The sequence below is a fragment of the Prionailurus bengalensis genome, chromosome B2, assembly GCF_016509475.1.
Source record: "Prionailurus bengalensis isolate Pbe53 chromosome B2, Fcat_Pben_1.1_paternal_pri, whole genome shotgun sequence".
Classification (NCBI taxonomy): domain Eukaryota; kingdom Metazoa; phylum Chordata; class Mammalia; order Carnivora; family Felidae; genus Prionailurus; species Prionailurus bengalensis.
The window spans coordinates 145,028,604-145,044,833 of NC_057349.1; the positions used below are offsets into that span (position 1 = coordinate 145,028,604).

At 39.8% G+C, this 16,230-nt stretch overlaps 1 protein-coding gene across 2 annotated transcripts in view; it reads right to left on the reverse strand.

Annotated features, from left to right (window-relative positions):
• The window catches only part of PRKN (parkin RBR E3 ubiquitin protein ligase), a 1,348,128-nt gene that overhangs the window by 174,930 nt on the left and 1,156,968 nt on the right, over positions 1-16,230 (reverse strand). For both annotated transcript variants that reach the window (XM_043592715.1, XM_043592714.1), the window contains exon 9: positions 16,029-16,178. In XM_043592715.1, coding sequence (XP_043448650.1) covers positions 16,029-16,178 — 150 coding nt within the window. The remainder of the gene's footprint in view (positions 1-16,028; positions 16,179-16,230) is intronic.

The following is a 16,230-nucleotide window of genomic DNA, read 5'->3' on the forward strand; positions in this document are numbered from 1 at the left end:
TTGACTGGAGCAAATGGTTTGTAAACAAGCAATGTGGCAAGTGTGAAAATAAGTGATATTCAAGGTGATACGGGAGTTGGGCAAGCATGCCCTTAGCTCTTCTGAATTTCTGTGGCACGATCTGGCATGATTCTGTACTGCCATATGGGGATGCTGTTTTGTGTACGTGTGTCCTGTTTTCCCATTCGTTTACGTGTGCCTTGAGCAGGGCACTGAATCATTACCTCCGTGTGCCCACAGTTCCCCATACAGCATCACATACCTAGTGGATGGTCAAGTAATGGCTGTAGAATAAATAAATGATTCCCCCTTACAAGTGTTACCAACTTATTTTAAATATAAGGAAGGATGTATTGAATATTTTTCTCCCCGGTGAATGTTTCTTATTAGAATAGCTTTGTTGCTGAACACAGCATGCTTTCTGGTGATGGCAGTAGAAGAATAAAAGCTAACACTTCTAGGAACTTCTGTTGCAAACGTAAATCAGAAGCTGATCTTACTCCAAGTGCTACATGAAGTCTCATATTTAATTTGCAACTCCAAAAGCTTTAAGCTGTGGTACGTGCGGTTCGACGCGGTTAAGCAGGACATTTGTATGTAAAATTAGAACAAAAAGATCGGTGGGTGAAAACTTCAGTCCAACCAGGGAATTTTCTAGAATTGTACCTCTACTCTCAGTTTGTGGCAATCCTGAACGCTAACTCTGTTTATCTGCACAAATTCAGACAGTTATTGTGGCAACACCTTATAATGCAAGGGTTGAGTACAATTTTATGGGTATTATTGGGAGTTGAGGTCTAATTTCCATGCCTTTGAATAGAAAAAAGTGAAAGGCAAATACCGTTTAAAGAAAAGATCACCATGCAAGCACTCAGTCTTGTTAGAAATAGAGCAGGCAGCATTCTGCTCAGATGTTTTTCCTGCATGAAAGTACAAAAAACTCTGGTAATGGAAAGGAGAGGATGGTGTTGGTTGAAAGGGTGGAGAGGACCATGTCCCCAAGATGTGGGGGATACTCATGAGAAGGATGGTTTTCAGAAATACCAAATAAGAGGTGTGCTGTCTAGTTAATAGGTTTACAACCTATAGGAAATATGTATAAACCGCCTCCCACAACAGAGTCCCAAACCCTTAGCCACTTTCCTTCCTGGTTCTTCTTCTGCTCTCCATTTCAAAGGCTTATTTGGGGAGGCTTTGCAATGAGCATGCACCAAAGAACAAAGGGAGGAGGGACTGAAAGTCTCTGCATCATCTCAGGGAATGTACATTTGTTTCAATCAGACTACTTTGTGCCTTACATGAGCATAGGTGACGTCTGGGTAAGGCTGTAACCTCTGTAGTACTCAGCCAATGAGGAGTCAGGGGAGGGACTTGTATGCTAGGAAACTGTCTGGTGTAACTGCCCTGAGTGTGCCTGTCCATCAAGGCACCTGCTCTTGCAAGAATGTTGATTAAACCCTCACTTCACTGTGCTCTGAGGCTCTGAGTCTCTGGGTCCCTCCTTTGATTGGGTCAGTAGGCTTATTTCTCACATACTGACTTCTACCCCCCACCCATCCATTCACCCTTTCCTGCCTCATGATAATTTTAGCTGGACAGATGGCATCCACTGCCTTTGGGGCTGGCCTGGGGCCATGTAACTCGCTTCTCTCCACCAGGTATGAGCTGTGTGACACTTCTGGGTCTGGCTGCAAGGAGTGGAAAGTCCTCCCTGACTCTTTGGCACCATGCATGAAGGCAACAAAGGACTTTGTGGGGCAGAGCCACAATCCAGGCTCAAGATTTTCATGAGAGAGAAACAAACTTCCATCCAGGTAAGTCACTGCTGTTTTGGGTCTTGGTCACACCCCATGGAACTGATGTCTGAATAAATAATATAATGGAGTACACAATGATCCATGTATCCAGAAGAAATGAGGAGAAAATTTTTATTGCTGATTACAGCTACTGTGGAGACACAAAAGTATTATGGGATATAATCTGAAGGTGATCTTGTCTGCTACTAGAAAGTCCTCACCAAGTAGCTCTTTATGTTGTTATCTGCCCAAAGTTTTCAGTGAAAGAATTCTTTTGGTCATTTTTAAGATAATGCACGTGGACCACTTAAGAGATTTGTACTTGAGGAACAGAAAACCCAATTCAACTGACTTAAGTAGAAAGGAAATGTACTCTCTCCTGGCCCAACAACACAGTGGCTTTTTTCTTTTTAATTTGAGAATTTTTTGATAATTTAGTTTTTTTTTTCACATGAAATTTATTGGCAAATTGGTTTCCATACAACATCCAGTGCTCATCCCAACTGGTGCCCTCCTCAATGCCCATCACCCACTTTCCCCTCCCTCCCGAAGGACCTGAATGTGAGACAGGAAACCATCAAAACCCTAGAGGAGAAAGCAGGAAAAAACCTCTCTGACCTCAGCTGCAGCAATTTCTCACTTGACACATCTCCAAAGGCAAGGGAATTAAAAGCAAAAATGCACTATTGGGACCTCATCAAGATAAAAAGCTTCTGCACTGCAAAGGAGCACAGTGGCTTTTGAGCTAATTAACTGAGTAGTGCAGCCAAGACCAGAAAGACCTGGTTTCTTCCCCAAACCAATACAAGTAAGGGTCATGGGAATAGTAAGACTGGGTTAGGTGACTCAGGATTTTCTACTGACTTGGGTATGAGGTCACTCTCCAAAGAGACAGATACTAGAAGAAAACTCAGTGTTCTGTTAGCAAGAAAAAGAGGAAGACGTATGTTTGGAGGGAAACCAATGCAGTCCACTGCAACCTGTCCATGCACACACAGATTCCATCTGTGACCTGTCAGGAGCTCACCCCAGCTGGGTGGGTGGCCAGACACTCAGAGGTGGTACTTCAGTGGCAAGCAGTCTTCTTTGTAGAGGGTACATAAACAGCCTGTAGAGCAGGCTGGTTCTTTTCTTAGTTTTCTAGGGATAATTTGTGTCCCTACCGATTCATGATTATACATCAATAAGGGTTAAAATGGTGCTCAGAATATTAAAGGCATACTCGGTAAGTGTTTTATCTACACCATGTTCATTATTGAAGTCTAATGCTTTTCTGAGATCATCCTAAAACAATCTTTGGTTTCCTTAGAACGACAAACTAGAAATTCACACAGCTACGTAGCCTCCGAACGACCAATTTGGAGACCCTTTTAAAAGTCTCTGATCCATTCATAATGTGAAGCAGTTTTTATGCAGTGCACTATGGGAAGTTCTGGGTCAATAGATTTAGTCTAACAAAGATCTTATCTCTTTAATCCTATCTTTCTACTTCAACTTTTCTTATTGATGAAGCGAGGCTCCTACACTTTACGATAATACAATACCTTACAATACCACTTCTACAAAAGCCAGGCCGTGTGGTCACATAAAGCAGTCTTTCAGAAGCTTCCTTTGACTTGGACTTACTTCTTCCCAAACAGCAGCCATCTTCTGAGACGCTGAGAGCTCTGCTCTCTACTCCCTGTTTACATGTAAAATGGTTTCCACGAATGGTCTAAAGAAGGTTGCTAAGTGGGTGATTTCTCTTCCAGGAGGCATCCATTCCAAGCACTTCACATTCTTTTAAACAGCCAGAAAATAAAATTCCACCCTATCTCTGCAAAAGACTAATTTATAACCTGATTGGAATCATTATGTCTTCTTTTATTACTTCTTCCAAATAATCACGCACTGCCGATTTGCAGGTGGATATACACGAAGAGCCTCACGTTCATGGAGAGAAAGAGGCAGTAACAAACACAGTATCCAGGAATTCGCTTAAGAATTCTCTAGGGATGGGTCACATTCTGTAAGTGGAGTGGTTTCTGTCTGTGGAGTAGCCTCAGGAATAGCTAATTCAGACTGCCTTTGAATTATGGACGTGTCAGTTTAACACTAATACCTTGAGAGGAACCGGGGGGAAGAAAATCACTCGACATTAAATTCCCAGCTGTCACAGCATGCTGGACAATAACCAACAAGGCTTTGGGAAGAAGAATGTATGTCAGGAACAATATTATTTCTTTGTAAAAGGGAGTGACGAGCGGTGTGGATGGGAGAAGAAACAAGCATTCTGGGCTGGCTTCTACAGAAAGGAGGAAGAAAATTGCTTTCTTTCTGGAAGTGAGTGCAGTAATAGGTCCACTTGACAAATTACTTCCTAGAGTGCATCAGATCATGTTATCTCCCTCTGAAAGGATTTCTTCTTGTTTTTATCCTTCTTCTGACCCTGGTTCAGGAAGATAGGCAGACGGGGCAAAGCTTTTACATGTGGCCTATGCCTTATCCATGGGTTTATAGTCTTATTTGATTTTTTTCTTCTTCTGGAGAAAAATCCTTAACAGAAATCGACGTGAAACAAATCTTACACTCTATTCAAAATATAAACTTTAATTTTTTTTTTTAATTTTTGAGAGTGAGTGTGTGTGAGCAGGGGAGGGGCAGAGAGAGAGAGAGAGAGGGTGACAGAGGATCTGAAGCAGGCTCCATGATGACAGCAGAGAGTCTGATGTGGGGCTTGAACTCACGAACTGCAAGATCATGACCTGAGCCGAAGTCAGACGCCTAACCGACTGAGACACCCAGGCACCCCCACAATATAAACTTTCAAATGGACAGGTGAACAGAGGCCTGTGAAGCAGGCTCAGGAAGTCCTGCCAAGTTTACTTCCTGTGGGCCTCCAATCCAAAAGAGAAGGTGGGATTCAGGATCATGTTGGGCCAGGCCAGATTCGACTGGGGCAGACTTGAGGGTCCTATTCTTGGGTCTCATTCATTCTGTGCTGAAGATATAAAGATACTGTTTGAGGATCTCACCTGGCAGAATCCTTGGACCCACTGAATGCACAGCAGGGCACAAGGGAGGCTACGATCCAGGGGACACTTAGTTTATGGGTCTGTAATAGACCTTTAGCGACCGCCAACAATATCAGCGATTTGTCTTTACCCAGGAAAAGCCCTGTTCCCTCACAGGAGATTGCAGAGAACCGATCTCATAATTTATAGACTTAGCCTTTCCAGTGGGATATGTGACCAGCAGTGAGAAATGCATTGCTCTGGTGCCGAGTGCCTGTTTTATCTGGGCCATGTTGTACTCTGTTTCAATTTCACTGAAAATAGGTATAAACGAAAACAGGATGAGCAACAAAAAACCAGAGAATACACTGCAAGAATGTAATCCCTAGAACACAGGTATGTGCACGGCATCATCAGAATATGTTTTCCTCTAATTTAGGAACTACTTACGCTATTTTAAAGCTACCCCAGAATGAAAAGCCACCCATTCATATTGGTCTGTTCCATGCATTTGTTGACATGTCCTCATGGAGCTTATTTTGGGAACATGAATAATATTTCCCAGCAGACTTCACTCCCACTTTTCTTAAATATGTCATTCAACTAAATCAGTATGACAGGAGAGTGTGCTCTACACAAATTAACGCTTGAAAGATGCCAAGCTGTACCACCTGCATCTCTGGGAATGAGTGTTTACAATTCGCTTTTCCTGCCCTTGGTCTCTGCTGATGGAAGGCGCGTTTCCTCTTCCCTAGTCTAAGCCCAAAGCAACACTTTGTCCAAAACGGTGTCAAATTCTACCTAATTTAACTATTGGTTACCTAGCTCTTATTCTTAATATAACACATTACTATCTTTTTTTTTTTTTTTGGTAATATTACAAGTTTAAGAAAAAAAGTTCATAAACTAAGAAATCCTTTATGTCATTAAAAGCAAAAGTAATATATCTCCATGTTTAGAAATGTCAAACATTACAGAAAGTTATAAACTAAAAAATGGAAGCTTCCGTCCCTATATCCCCACTTTCTCTATACAAAGGCAACCACTGTTAACAGTTCCTTTAATTCTTTCCAGAAAATATTTTACATACTTAAGAGTCTTAATCTTCTGTTTGTGCTCTTTTTACTTAATTCTATATATTAACAATTGTTCCATATCAACACACAGGTTGACCTTATTCTTTTAAACAGGATATTGTATTTTACTGTATAGATATGCCAAAAATATACTTAACCACTATGATATTCCTGAAAATTTGATTGTTTCCACATTTTTATCTATCACAAAACAGTGCTACAAAAAATATCCTCCACAAATATCTTGATACATCTCTATGATTATGTCCATAACTTCTATTTCTAGTAGGATCATATTACTGTTAGACCTATAGGAGCAGGGGTTAGGATTTTGCAACCCAAGTTAGGACAGAGAACTTTGATCTGCAGGGATGATTCTGTGATAGGGCTGACACACAGTAGGTATTAATGTAGGCAAACTAATTTTATTTTATTTGAGGCAAACAAATTTTAAGCACTGGAATTAAAAGCCTGGATCTAGATATAGCTTAAGTGGGCACCTGTCAGGTCTTTGGGGATAACGTGAATAATCAGCTATTGTTGAACTTACCGCCAAACTTACACTGGAGATGAATAAAGTATTAGTGCTATACGTGGGACTTAGGAACCCATAGGGCAACCAAGTCCCTTTGGGGTTTCATACCAAGTGCATGTAGGTATGATGCACAGGGCTGGGCCTCACAGACAGGGGGTGAACATTTAATGTTAAATCCAATCCTGGGGGGACAAGGCATTTTTGATGAATTGAGAGAATGATGGCAACTTAAAAGGACCCTAAGACTTCTTATCACTCATGAGTAATATACCGATTACTTACATAAAGTCAGAGAGCCTGCCTGGCTTTTGATCCGGGGAGATAAAAGGACTATTCCAGCTGAATACATTTGAAAATAGAATTGGAGGAACAAAGTGTGGTACATCCATGTGACGGAATATGATTCATCTGTGTAAAGCAGCGAACTCTGATACATGCTATAGCATGGATAAGCCATGAAAGCTTCATGCTAAGTGAAATTAGCCAGACAGAAAAGGACTCTGATTCCACTTATTGTGAAATATCTAGACTAGGCAAATTCATAGAGACAGAAAACAGATTGGAGATTACCAGGGACTGGGGGGGTGGGGGGGGGTGGGGAGTTGGTTACTGCAGAAGGGGTACAGAGTTTCTGTTTGGGGTGATGAAAAACTTTGGAAATAATCAGAGCTGATGGTTACACAACATTACGACTGTACCTAATGCCACTGCTCTGTATGCTTACAAATGGTTATAAATGGCAAATTTTATGTTACATATATTTGAGCACAATAGAAATTAGTGTAAAAAAGGCAAAATAAAAGAGCAAAGAAAACCGTTTTGATGATATAACCTCATAATCCGGAGTATGAATATCACCGTGAAAGATGAGACCCAGAAAGTATAATGAAGCAACGGGAATGAATAACATCAGATCCTTGAGGCCACTCTCTAAAGGCAGCGGGACGGGAAATCAAGAAGCCCCCGTGCACAGGAAGGAACGATGGCGGCCAGGCCCTAGATAAATCTGTAGGAGGAACCAGCTCCTGCAGGGGCTGCCTCCCGGAGAGCCGTAAAGAGGGAAGAGCTGGAGGCAAGTCCGAAAGAGGACCTGATGTGTCTCTGGGAAGCTTCTGCCACCAGATGATAGAAGCCTGAGAAATGAGGGACGGGGCCGGGGGACATTAATTAGTATAACGACGTACAGCATAGCTCTCTGTCCCCGAGATCTACCAGCGGTCTCTGGGAAGAGAGGCCCACCCTTTGGGATACCAGGTAGGGGAACTCCAGCCGGCCACCCTGCGAGAGCGCCCCCAGCAGGGCGTTCACGGCTGTGCGTGACCCACGTAGCACAGGGTTGCGATTGCCCTCGCATTGTGCTGCCGCCGTTCCGGACGGTACGGAAAACCAGAACAAAACCCCAAACCCCACAATCCCGTATCATTATCATACTGTCCTATGCTCTTAATGCTTTATGAGATTGACATAATAGTAACATCAGCTATGTTGATGAAACTATTGTATTCACCAAAATATCATTTATTCTATGGAATTTAAAGATCTTCATGTTCACCGAAGAGGAATCATCTGAAAAAAACTAATCACCCACAATCATAACATTTCATCCTCTCTTCTCCATGGATCTTATGCCCATAGGACTATGTATCAATGGCTGCTTAAGAAAATGAAAAGGTTTTACTATAAAAATATGCAGTGTCAAAAATACACCCACAACAATATGGTATACAATTTCATTCTTTAAAAAAGCATACTTTGCTAGTTCTCTACAAAGAGGAAAATGTTGTAGGTGTAAGGTTCCTAGCCTTTGGTCCCACTAGCTCATTGTGACTGTGGTATGCTTGCTGTTGGGCATTGTCCGTTGAAAAAATTGAAGCAAATGCTTTCCTTCCCAAGTTGTTCCGTGAAACACCCATCCTATAAAATGCACCACACAAAAGGCAGTTCTTGCTGTAAAGAGTTTAGGAAATGCTGCTTGTGGTATTCTATTTGTTCAGGCAAAAATGCGTGTTTGCATACTGAAAGCTTTAAGGCGGGGGGGGGGGGGGCACCTCTATTTAACTTAGCTTAACACTAAGTTTCCAAGCTCTGTGATAATGGACCTCTGCCAAGCCTCTCTGCCTCTACTCCAACGTTCCTCCCAGTAACATCCTCTGGAACCTATGCTGAATGAACCTCCCTTTGGAAAATGAGGCTGTACATTTTTGTTCTTAGGAAATGACTTTAATTTCTGGAAAGATTTTTCTTCTTAACCAGATGGAAGAGGTCGAAGTGTTTGTATCTGAGACACAGGAAACTCTTTTTGGGTGATATTCTAGTCTTTCTCTAGACTCATGCTGTCTGATAGGACTTTCTGTGCTGACGAAGATATCATCCTGTATCTGCATTGTCTAGTCCGGTGGTAGGAAGCCACATGTGGCCGTGGAAGCATTGGAAATGTGTCTATTGTGAGTAGGAAACAAATTTTAAATTTTATTTAATTTTAATTTAAATAGCCATGTTTGGCTAGTGGCTACCATACTGCACAGCAGAGCCCTAAACTGAAGTGAGAGCAGAATCAAAAGAAACTCAGAGAAACTATGTTATCTTCAGTAGAAGTCTGTTTTCTAGAGTGTTCTGAGCTCTCTGGTAGCTTGTAGAGCTAAAGAAGAAATCAATTTGCCACAAAATTGATTTCCTAACATTATTCAAAGAGATGGAGCTTACCATTTTGAAAGAGTATCATTATTTCGGACTTCTCTTTATTTTAACAACAACAACAAAAATAGCTAAAGAATGGTCACTGGTCTGAGTTGGGTTAGAAAATACGTCTTTCTATTTCAAACCACAGAACACTTTCTAGGAACATTTGCCAATTGATAAATGTTTTCCAGAGGAATGGTATGCGGCACTTGTTTGTACATTTGTGAACGATTCCTTTAATTAAAATAAATATTCTCCAAAGCTTTCTATCTTTGCACTTCAAGCTGTCTCTCACACAGAAAGTCTAGCGAGACTTGTTTCCAATCTGCAAATGAGCCAATCTTAGAGTTTAAATTAGATTTTTGGACACATGTCAAATAAACATAGAATGCAGATTTTTTGACATTTCATAACATTAGCTTAAAAATACTTTTATTTATATATCAAAGAATATATATGAAAGATTAAAAGGTTATATAAAAGAATAATGTGTCCACAAGCTATGATCCTACTCTTTATGTGTTGCAGAGGCCGGGTGGTCGAGGCAAGCGAGGTGTATGATTGCAGCTGGAGCTTTGTGCTTACAAACTCCCATCGAGGCACATTGGAAAATACTTATCCCTTTTGGTGTCTCCTTGGAAGCATCACAGTATAAACCACATGTATTTGGAGTCTAGATTTTACTCTCTAGTCTTCCTTTTAAAAAGAGAGAATTCAATATAGGTTTCAAAATACTTCACAAAATTTAATTAAATGTTGTATTTTTATAAAATTAAACTATCCTTAAAGAATATGAAAAGTAACCATTTTGTTTCCCCTTGTATTATTAGATATCGTCCATCTGCTTGCTTTTTATTTAAGAGCTCCATATATTGAACAAAAAGCCTCCCCACCTATTTATTACTTTACGTTTTTAACTCAATAATCCGATCTTTGAGTGAAAGACTAGGTATCCGCATTTGTCTTCATTGGCTCCTTTCCTATGTAAAATGAAGCTTGGACTCTGATTTAACTACAATCTTCAACAATACAATAATGCTATTGTTATAAGCAGTTTGAAATCACCATTTTCGACAAAAGTTTCTTTGCACGTAGCAGGTCGTACTCCATAGTTGTGCAGATCTAGACTTGGGTTTGATGCAGCCTCTCTATCTTGGAGACCCTCTTCAAGAAAAATGCAAGAAGATAACCTTGGTAAAATCAAGGGGTCTGTGCGAGTGTGGAGACCACGGTGAACGCTTCATTAGCGCCTTGATAAATCTGCCTCGGAGCAACATGTACTCTCCAGTAAATTAAAGAGTGACTATAGGGTGCCTTAGAAAGTCTATCTGATTTCCTTAACAAATGGTCAGTAGTATGGTTTTTTTTTTAAAGCTGCTTTTTTTTCAGTTGTTATTTCATCCTCGAATTTCTAATTTAAAAGAGAACGTTCTTCATCTAACTCCTATTATCCCAGATGAGAAATGATCTCTCAGTCATATAATATCCCCAAACAATACCAAACAAGATAATGATGTTTTATTTATAGAAAACTCACAAGGTTTGATTGCCTTAGCTTTCTGTATTCCCAGGTCAGCGAGTATTAATGTATTCCATATTTTGTTGCTGTTTTCCAGTATTAAACATGTCAACATTTTACATTGGAGTCATAAAAGTTAGCGAGATAGTTCTGATGAATAGAAATAAGGCCGGAGTAAAGAATAATGCGTAACATGAATTCCTTAGGAAATCAATTAATATTTTTATAAGCAGTAGTAAAAATATGATCAAGAGTTAGCAGAGAGTGAGGTCAGGCTATTTGATCCCCAAATATATTCTTTGTTGAGTTCCATCTATCAACGTAAAAATATTCTGTGCTGTGGGAAAACCAAAATCTCAGTGCACCCAAGACTAAAACATTTTATGTATCAGAATGTACAAAATTCTAATTTGGCTGTGGAGCCTTTGACAGGGTACAAAACTGTAATGCTTGCAGCGCTTCCAGGCTCCTAATTGACTTTTTCTGGATCCCTGAGCTTAGTACATTTTGTTCTGAATTACGTATCATGTGTGCAAGTAAACCACTGTATATTTTATACTTTTTGATGAGGTTCTTGTTGAGGCAAGGGAAGCAATTCTAATATTGGGGAAAATTGTGATTAATATTTGAAAATAAAAGTGATAGTGTATTCATATTACTTCTACATTATTAAGATTCATCCATCCATCCAATGAATGTTGAACTCCACATACATGGATTTACTGAAGACAATAATGTCAAGACTAAGGATGGGAATATAAAGGCATGAAACAAGGGTAACACTTCAACTTAAATTCTGGGACACGGGACTAAAGCTCAGATAATTCTTTATAATGGTAATAAATTTGCTGGAACCATCACACATCTGTCAGACCTTTCTGAGATGGACTGGCATTATCATTTAAATAGAAATCCTTGCCTTCATTTACTAGCTAATGTATACTGCTCTCCAGGTAGCAGACAAGTCTAGTGATATAGTGGAGCAAAGGATCAAGTAATCTGATTTTCCAATGGGCATTACTATATATTTGAATAAGACAGTCATAAATACTAACCTAAGTACCTATTTTAAGAAGCCAAAGACAGGCACAATACTGAAGTATATATGGAATCTATATACAACAGTAATCATGGGTGTATGAAGGACCATCTGGGCATGTAGTGGTGAGCCGACTGACTGGAAGACTGGATCCATCCAACCCTGGAGTACAACACATGGAGATGTGTCTCAGCTCTGAAAATGGGTGTCCATAAGCACAACACAAAGTACCTCTAAGGCCTAATTTTTAAAGTCTGTTAATGACAGGGAATTTGACTCTCAATCTTTTTACTCATGAGATACTTTTTGTAATATCAAGCATTTCTTGGATACCCAGATAATAAAAACCTGTTGGTAGTTGAGAAAAAATTAAGCACAGATAGACTCACAGATATCTTACATTAAACCTGTAAACTACAGCCTGAGAACCACTGAGGTTAATGATATTTAGAGAGTCTTTATATCCAAGACTCTATGATTCTTCCATAGCTTTCCTGGAACACTGTGCAGGATGAGGTACCCACTACTCCCTGAGGCAGCCCATTTTGTTGTTAGTTGTCCATGGTGTTAGGGCAAATGCTAAGCAGTGACTCTTCTTCCTCTAACCTCTACTTACTGGGCCCTGTTCTGCCTCTGAACAACATGAACTAACCATGATTTCTACCACACAACAGCTTTCCATTACCACCCTGAAATCCAGAAAAGATTGGTAGCTTATGTACAAATCATAACAGAACTGCGTACATCAGAGAAAGGGGAAGAGAAAGAAGGAAAAAAGTGAAGCTAGAAAATGAACTTCAAAATCTGCTACTAATGGTCCACTTATATGCTATACCTAGAACACAAATGTGGCTTCGTGTTTTTGACCAGTTACCTTTCAGAGGAACACCTTATTAGTTGCACCATATACAAGGTCTTCAAGAACAACTTTAAGTTGTCCTTGTGCTCCTGCTGCAGCGGTCAGCCTAGAATAGCCACCATGTTTCCTCATAGAAAAGTCCATTGGGATGTCCTGAACCACAGGTATCAAATTTTCTGTATAAAGACTACAATGTGAACGACATTTTGCCAAAGTACTGTGTAGGAAAAGCAATTCTTTGAAGGGCTAAAGAGTGAGGTCTATGTACTTAATTCCCTGCTGTAGATATGGCTTGATCTGGCTCGATTCTGGAATATTGGAGGAGAGCAGCAAATGGTTATCTTTTATGTAGTTTTGTTTGGATATCTAGTCTTTTAAGCAAGGTGTTGATAAATATTGATTAAACTTTTGATTAAATGTTAAATAAATATACATTGTATGCCAGGTATTGTTCTAAACACTTTACACATGATCTCATTTCATTGTCATAACAGTCTTATATGGGGTTGCTATAATACACCCTGTTTTAGAGATGAGGAAACTGAAGTGAAGAAATATTAAGACCAGTAGTAGTTGGTGGAGACAGGGTTTGAACTAAGGCCTCCAACCCAATCTCCTTTTTAACCACTACAGAATCCCCAAAAGCATGTTGGCTGGGTTAACATCCTTTCATGAAAGTCAAGAGTTTGAAGGAAAAGGGTAATGATGAGGTCAATTTATCTTCTCTACGTTGAGAAGTCAAAGCAATGGGAATTGATGTAAGCCTCAACAGGAATATGGGGATTGGGGCAAAAAGACAGGGAGAGAAAGGAAAACATCAAGTTAGGTGCATACTTTAGAAAATCATTTCTTTGCTCTTTTTCCAAATTCTTCAAATTGCAAACTGTGGGTTCAGAATATGTTCATGAATTCTTTGATACTCTTTTCTTTACGACAGTGCCTAACTGCCTTCCCTTTCAGGGTGGGCTGGATCTTACACATCAGTTCTAATGAATGAAATAAAGTCATGGGGTACAACCTTGGAGATCAGGTCACACAGGCACTGTGGTTTCTCTTCACTCTCTTGGATAATTTGCTCCAGGTAAGTTATCTGCCAGTGTTGTGGACAAATAGCCTAAGAAGAGGGCTGGGTGGTGGGGAATCGTGGCCTTCTGCCAGTAGCCAGTGAGGAACTGAGGTTGTTTTCAGTCTGTTATCATGTGAATGAACCATTTTGGAAGTGGATCTTCCAGCCCCAGTCAAGCCTTCAGATAACTACAACCCAGCTTGACTACAGCCTCATGAGAGACCCTGAGCCAGAACCACCCAGCTAAGCTACTTATGGACTCCTGACCATCAGCGACTGTGAGATAATAAATGTTTATTAATTAAACATCTAGAATTTGAGGTTATTTGTTATGCAGTAATATATAAGTAATCTATAAACTGACAAGCACACTTTCAAAAACAACAAAACGGAACAAATAAAAATAAAATAAAACTCATCACCTATAATTTCGAAAGGACAAAGAAATATTCTGAAGATAGCTATCCTCATTTAGGTAAGGTTTGCCCCCAAACTCTTTAATCCAAAGATATTAAAGCAATTAAATTCACTCCCAAAGTAATTTTCCATGATTTGGAGCTTAAATGTATGTTATTTACTTACAACGTGACATTGTATGAGAAAAGGAAGCTATAGCTGTTCAATATTTAAAATTACATAAAACTTTTGAAGTCCTTTTTTTTATGTTTATTTATTTATTTTGAGAGACAGTGTGTGTGTTAGCAGGGCTTTGAGGGGTGGAGAGAGAGGGAGAGAGAGAATCCCAAGCAAGCTTAATGCTGTCACCACAGAGCCTGACATGGGACTCCATCTTACGAACTGTGAGACTGTGATCCGAGCCAAAATCAAGAGTCAGACACTCAACCAGCTGAGCCATCCAGGCACCCCAAACTTTCAAAGTTCTTTAAAGCAAATGAATAACTGAATGCAGAAGATGGGCCAAAGAAACTCTTTTCCCCATAAAAAATGTTAAGATTTTAACATCCAGCTTTAAAGAATGGAACAACGGTAGGCAATGAGTAGGCAGAAACATACAATTTAGATATTAGTGAAAAACTTTTATAAATTATTTTAAAAGAAAACATTCACTAGCATTCTGATCCCAGAATTTGGCAGCTTGCTCAGGCCACACACAATCGGCACAGATTACACAGTAAATGATGATGATCGGGGCTGCAAAGTGTAGTTTGATTTTCATAATTTCTAAAAGTAGCAAACATGACTTGTGTTTCCATCCCAATGTGATCATGACCATTAATCCAGAGGCATTTTTTTCTGAGTAGGTATCATGGTATCTCACTGGTTTTCAATGTCCACTTTCTCTACATTATGGCTCAGCTCAGGGCTTTGCAACCCACTGCATGACAGATAGCTTTACTAAGGACAACAGATACCACCTTATGCATAGGTGACTTACAGCTCTCAGCCAAAAATTAGGCCCAGGCAATATACCTCTGCCATCAACACTCCTTCCAGAAAGCTCCTCATGAAGTTTCAATTTTAAAAGAAATGTTTTCCCATCAAAATTCAATAGCATTTTATAAGCACATATACCTTCTTCCTTTTCTGGCCTGCATGAAATTTAATATCAGGATTATTATCCATTTGTCATTTCAACCTATAATTTAGCAAGCCTTTTTGTGTTTGAGTTATGCTCCCCTCACACCTTCACTGTCAGCTTGCAGCCATAGATTCATTCAAGAAGCCATCTGGGTCATATTGGTTGACCTCTTAGAACAAACATTTTCCATGTTTCTTATTCTGCTTCCCTAAGAGGCACCATTAGTTTTGCTCATCTCTATTTAGAATGATTTTTATGACACAATAAAATTTCAAGTTTTCCATATTAATCTTCATTTTATTTCTTGAAATACTTAGGCAAACAATTTTGTTAAGACATCATTGATGGGAAATCCTCTTTCCCCTTTACTCTGCCTACTTAAACTCTGAAAAAATAATAAATATTTTCTCTGAATCAGCTGAGCACCAGAGAGTTTAAAATCTGGTCTAGTAATTCACAATGCCTTACAGAAAACACTGTGATAAACGATTAAAGCAAAAAATCTGAATAGGACATCAATGAAGGTCTATGTTCATATTTGGGATCCTACGTAAGAATTTAAAAATCTCATTTCTTTTTTTTCAAGTTACTCATTTTGAGAGTGAAAGAGAGAGAGAGAGAGAGAGAGGGAGAAAGCATCTCAAGCAGGTTCTACACTGTCAGCACAGGGGGCTCTGGCTCACAGAACCATGAGATCACGACCTGAGCTGAAACCAAGAGTCAGATGCTTAACCAACTGAGCGGCCCAGGTACCCCTAAAAATCTATTTTCTTATACATCACTTCAAGGACATCTGAGTACAAAGGGAAAAATGAAAGTAAAACAAATAGATAATCTTTGCCAATTTGCCAAAAAAAAAAAAAAAAAAAAAAAAAGAAAAGAAAAAGCACACAAAATCAACACCCAAAGGTGTAGGTGGTACTTACCCCGCAGCCCAGACCATTTCCCCCTTCACAAGTGACCTTCCTCCTGCCTGGCTCGGGAAGCAGCCCTGCTCCACAGCCAGGGTGAGGGCACAGCACGCCCCCCATCTGGAGCACACACTCTTCAGCGCCATATTGCTGGTACCGGTTGTACTGTAAAACACAACATGGGTTTTTCAAAGTGATAATATGCAGATGTGCTGTT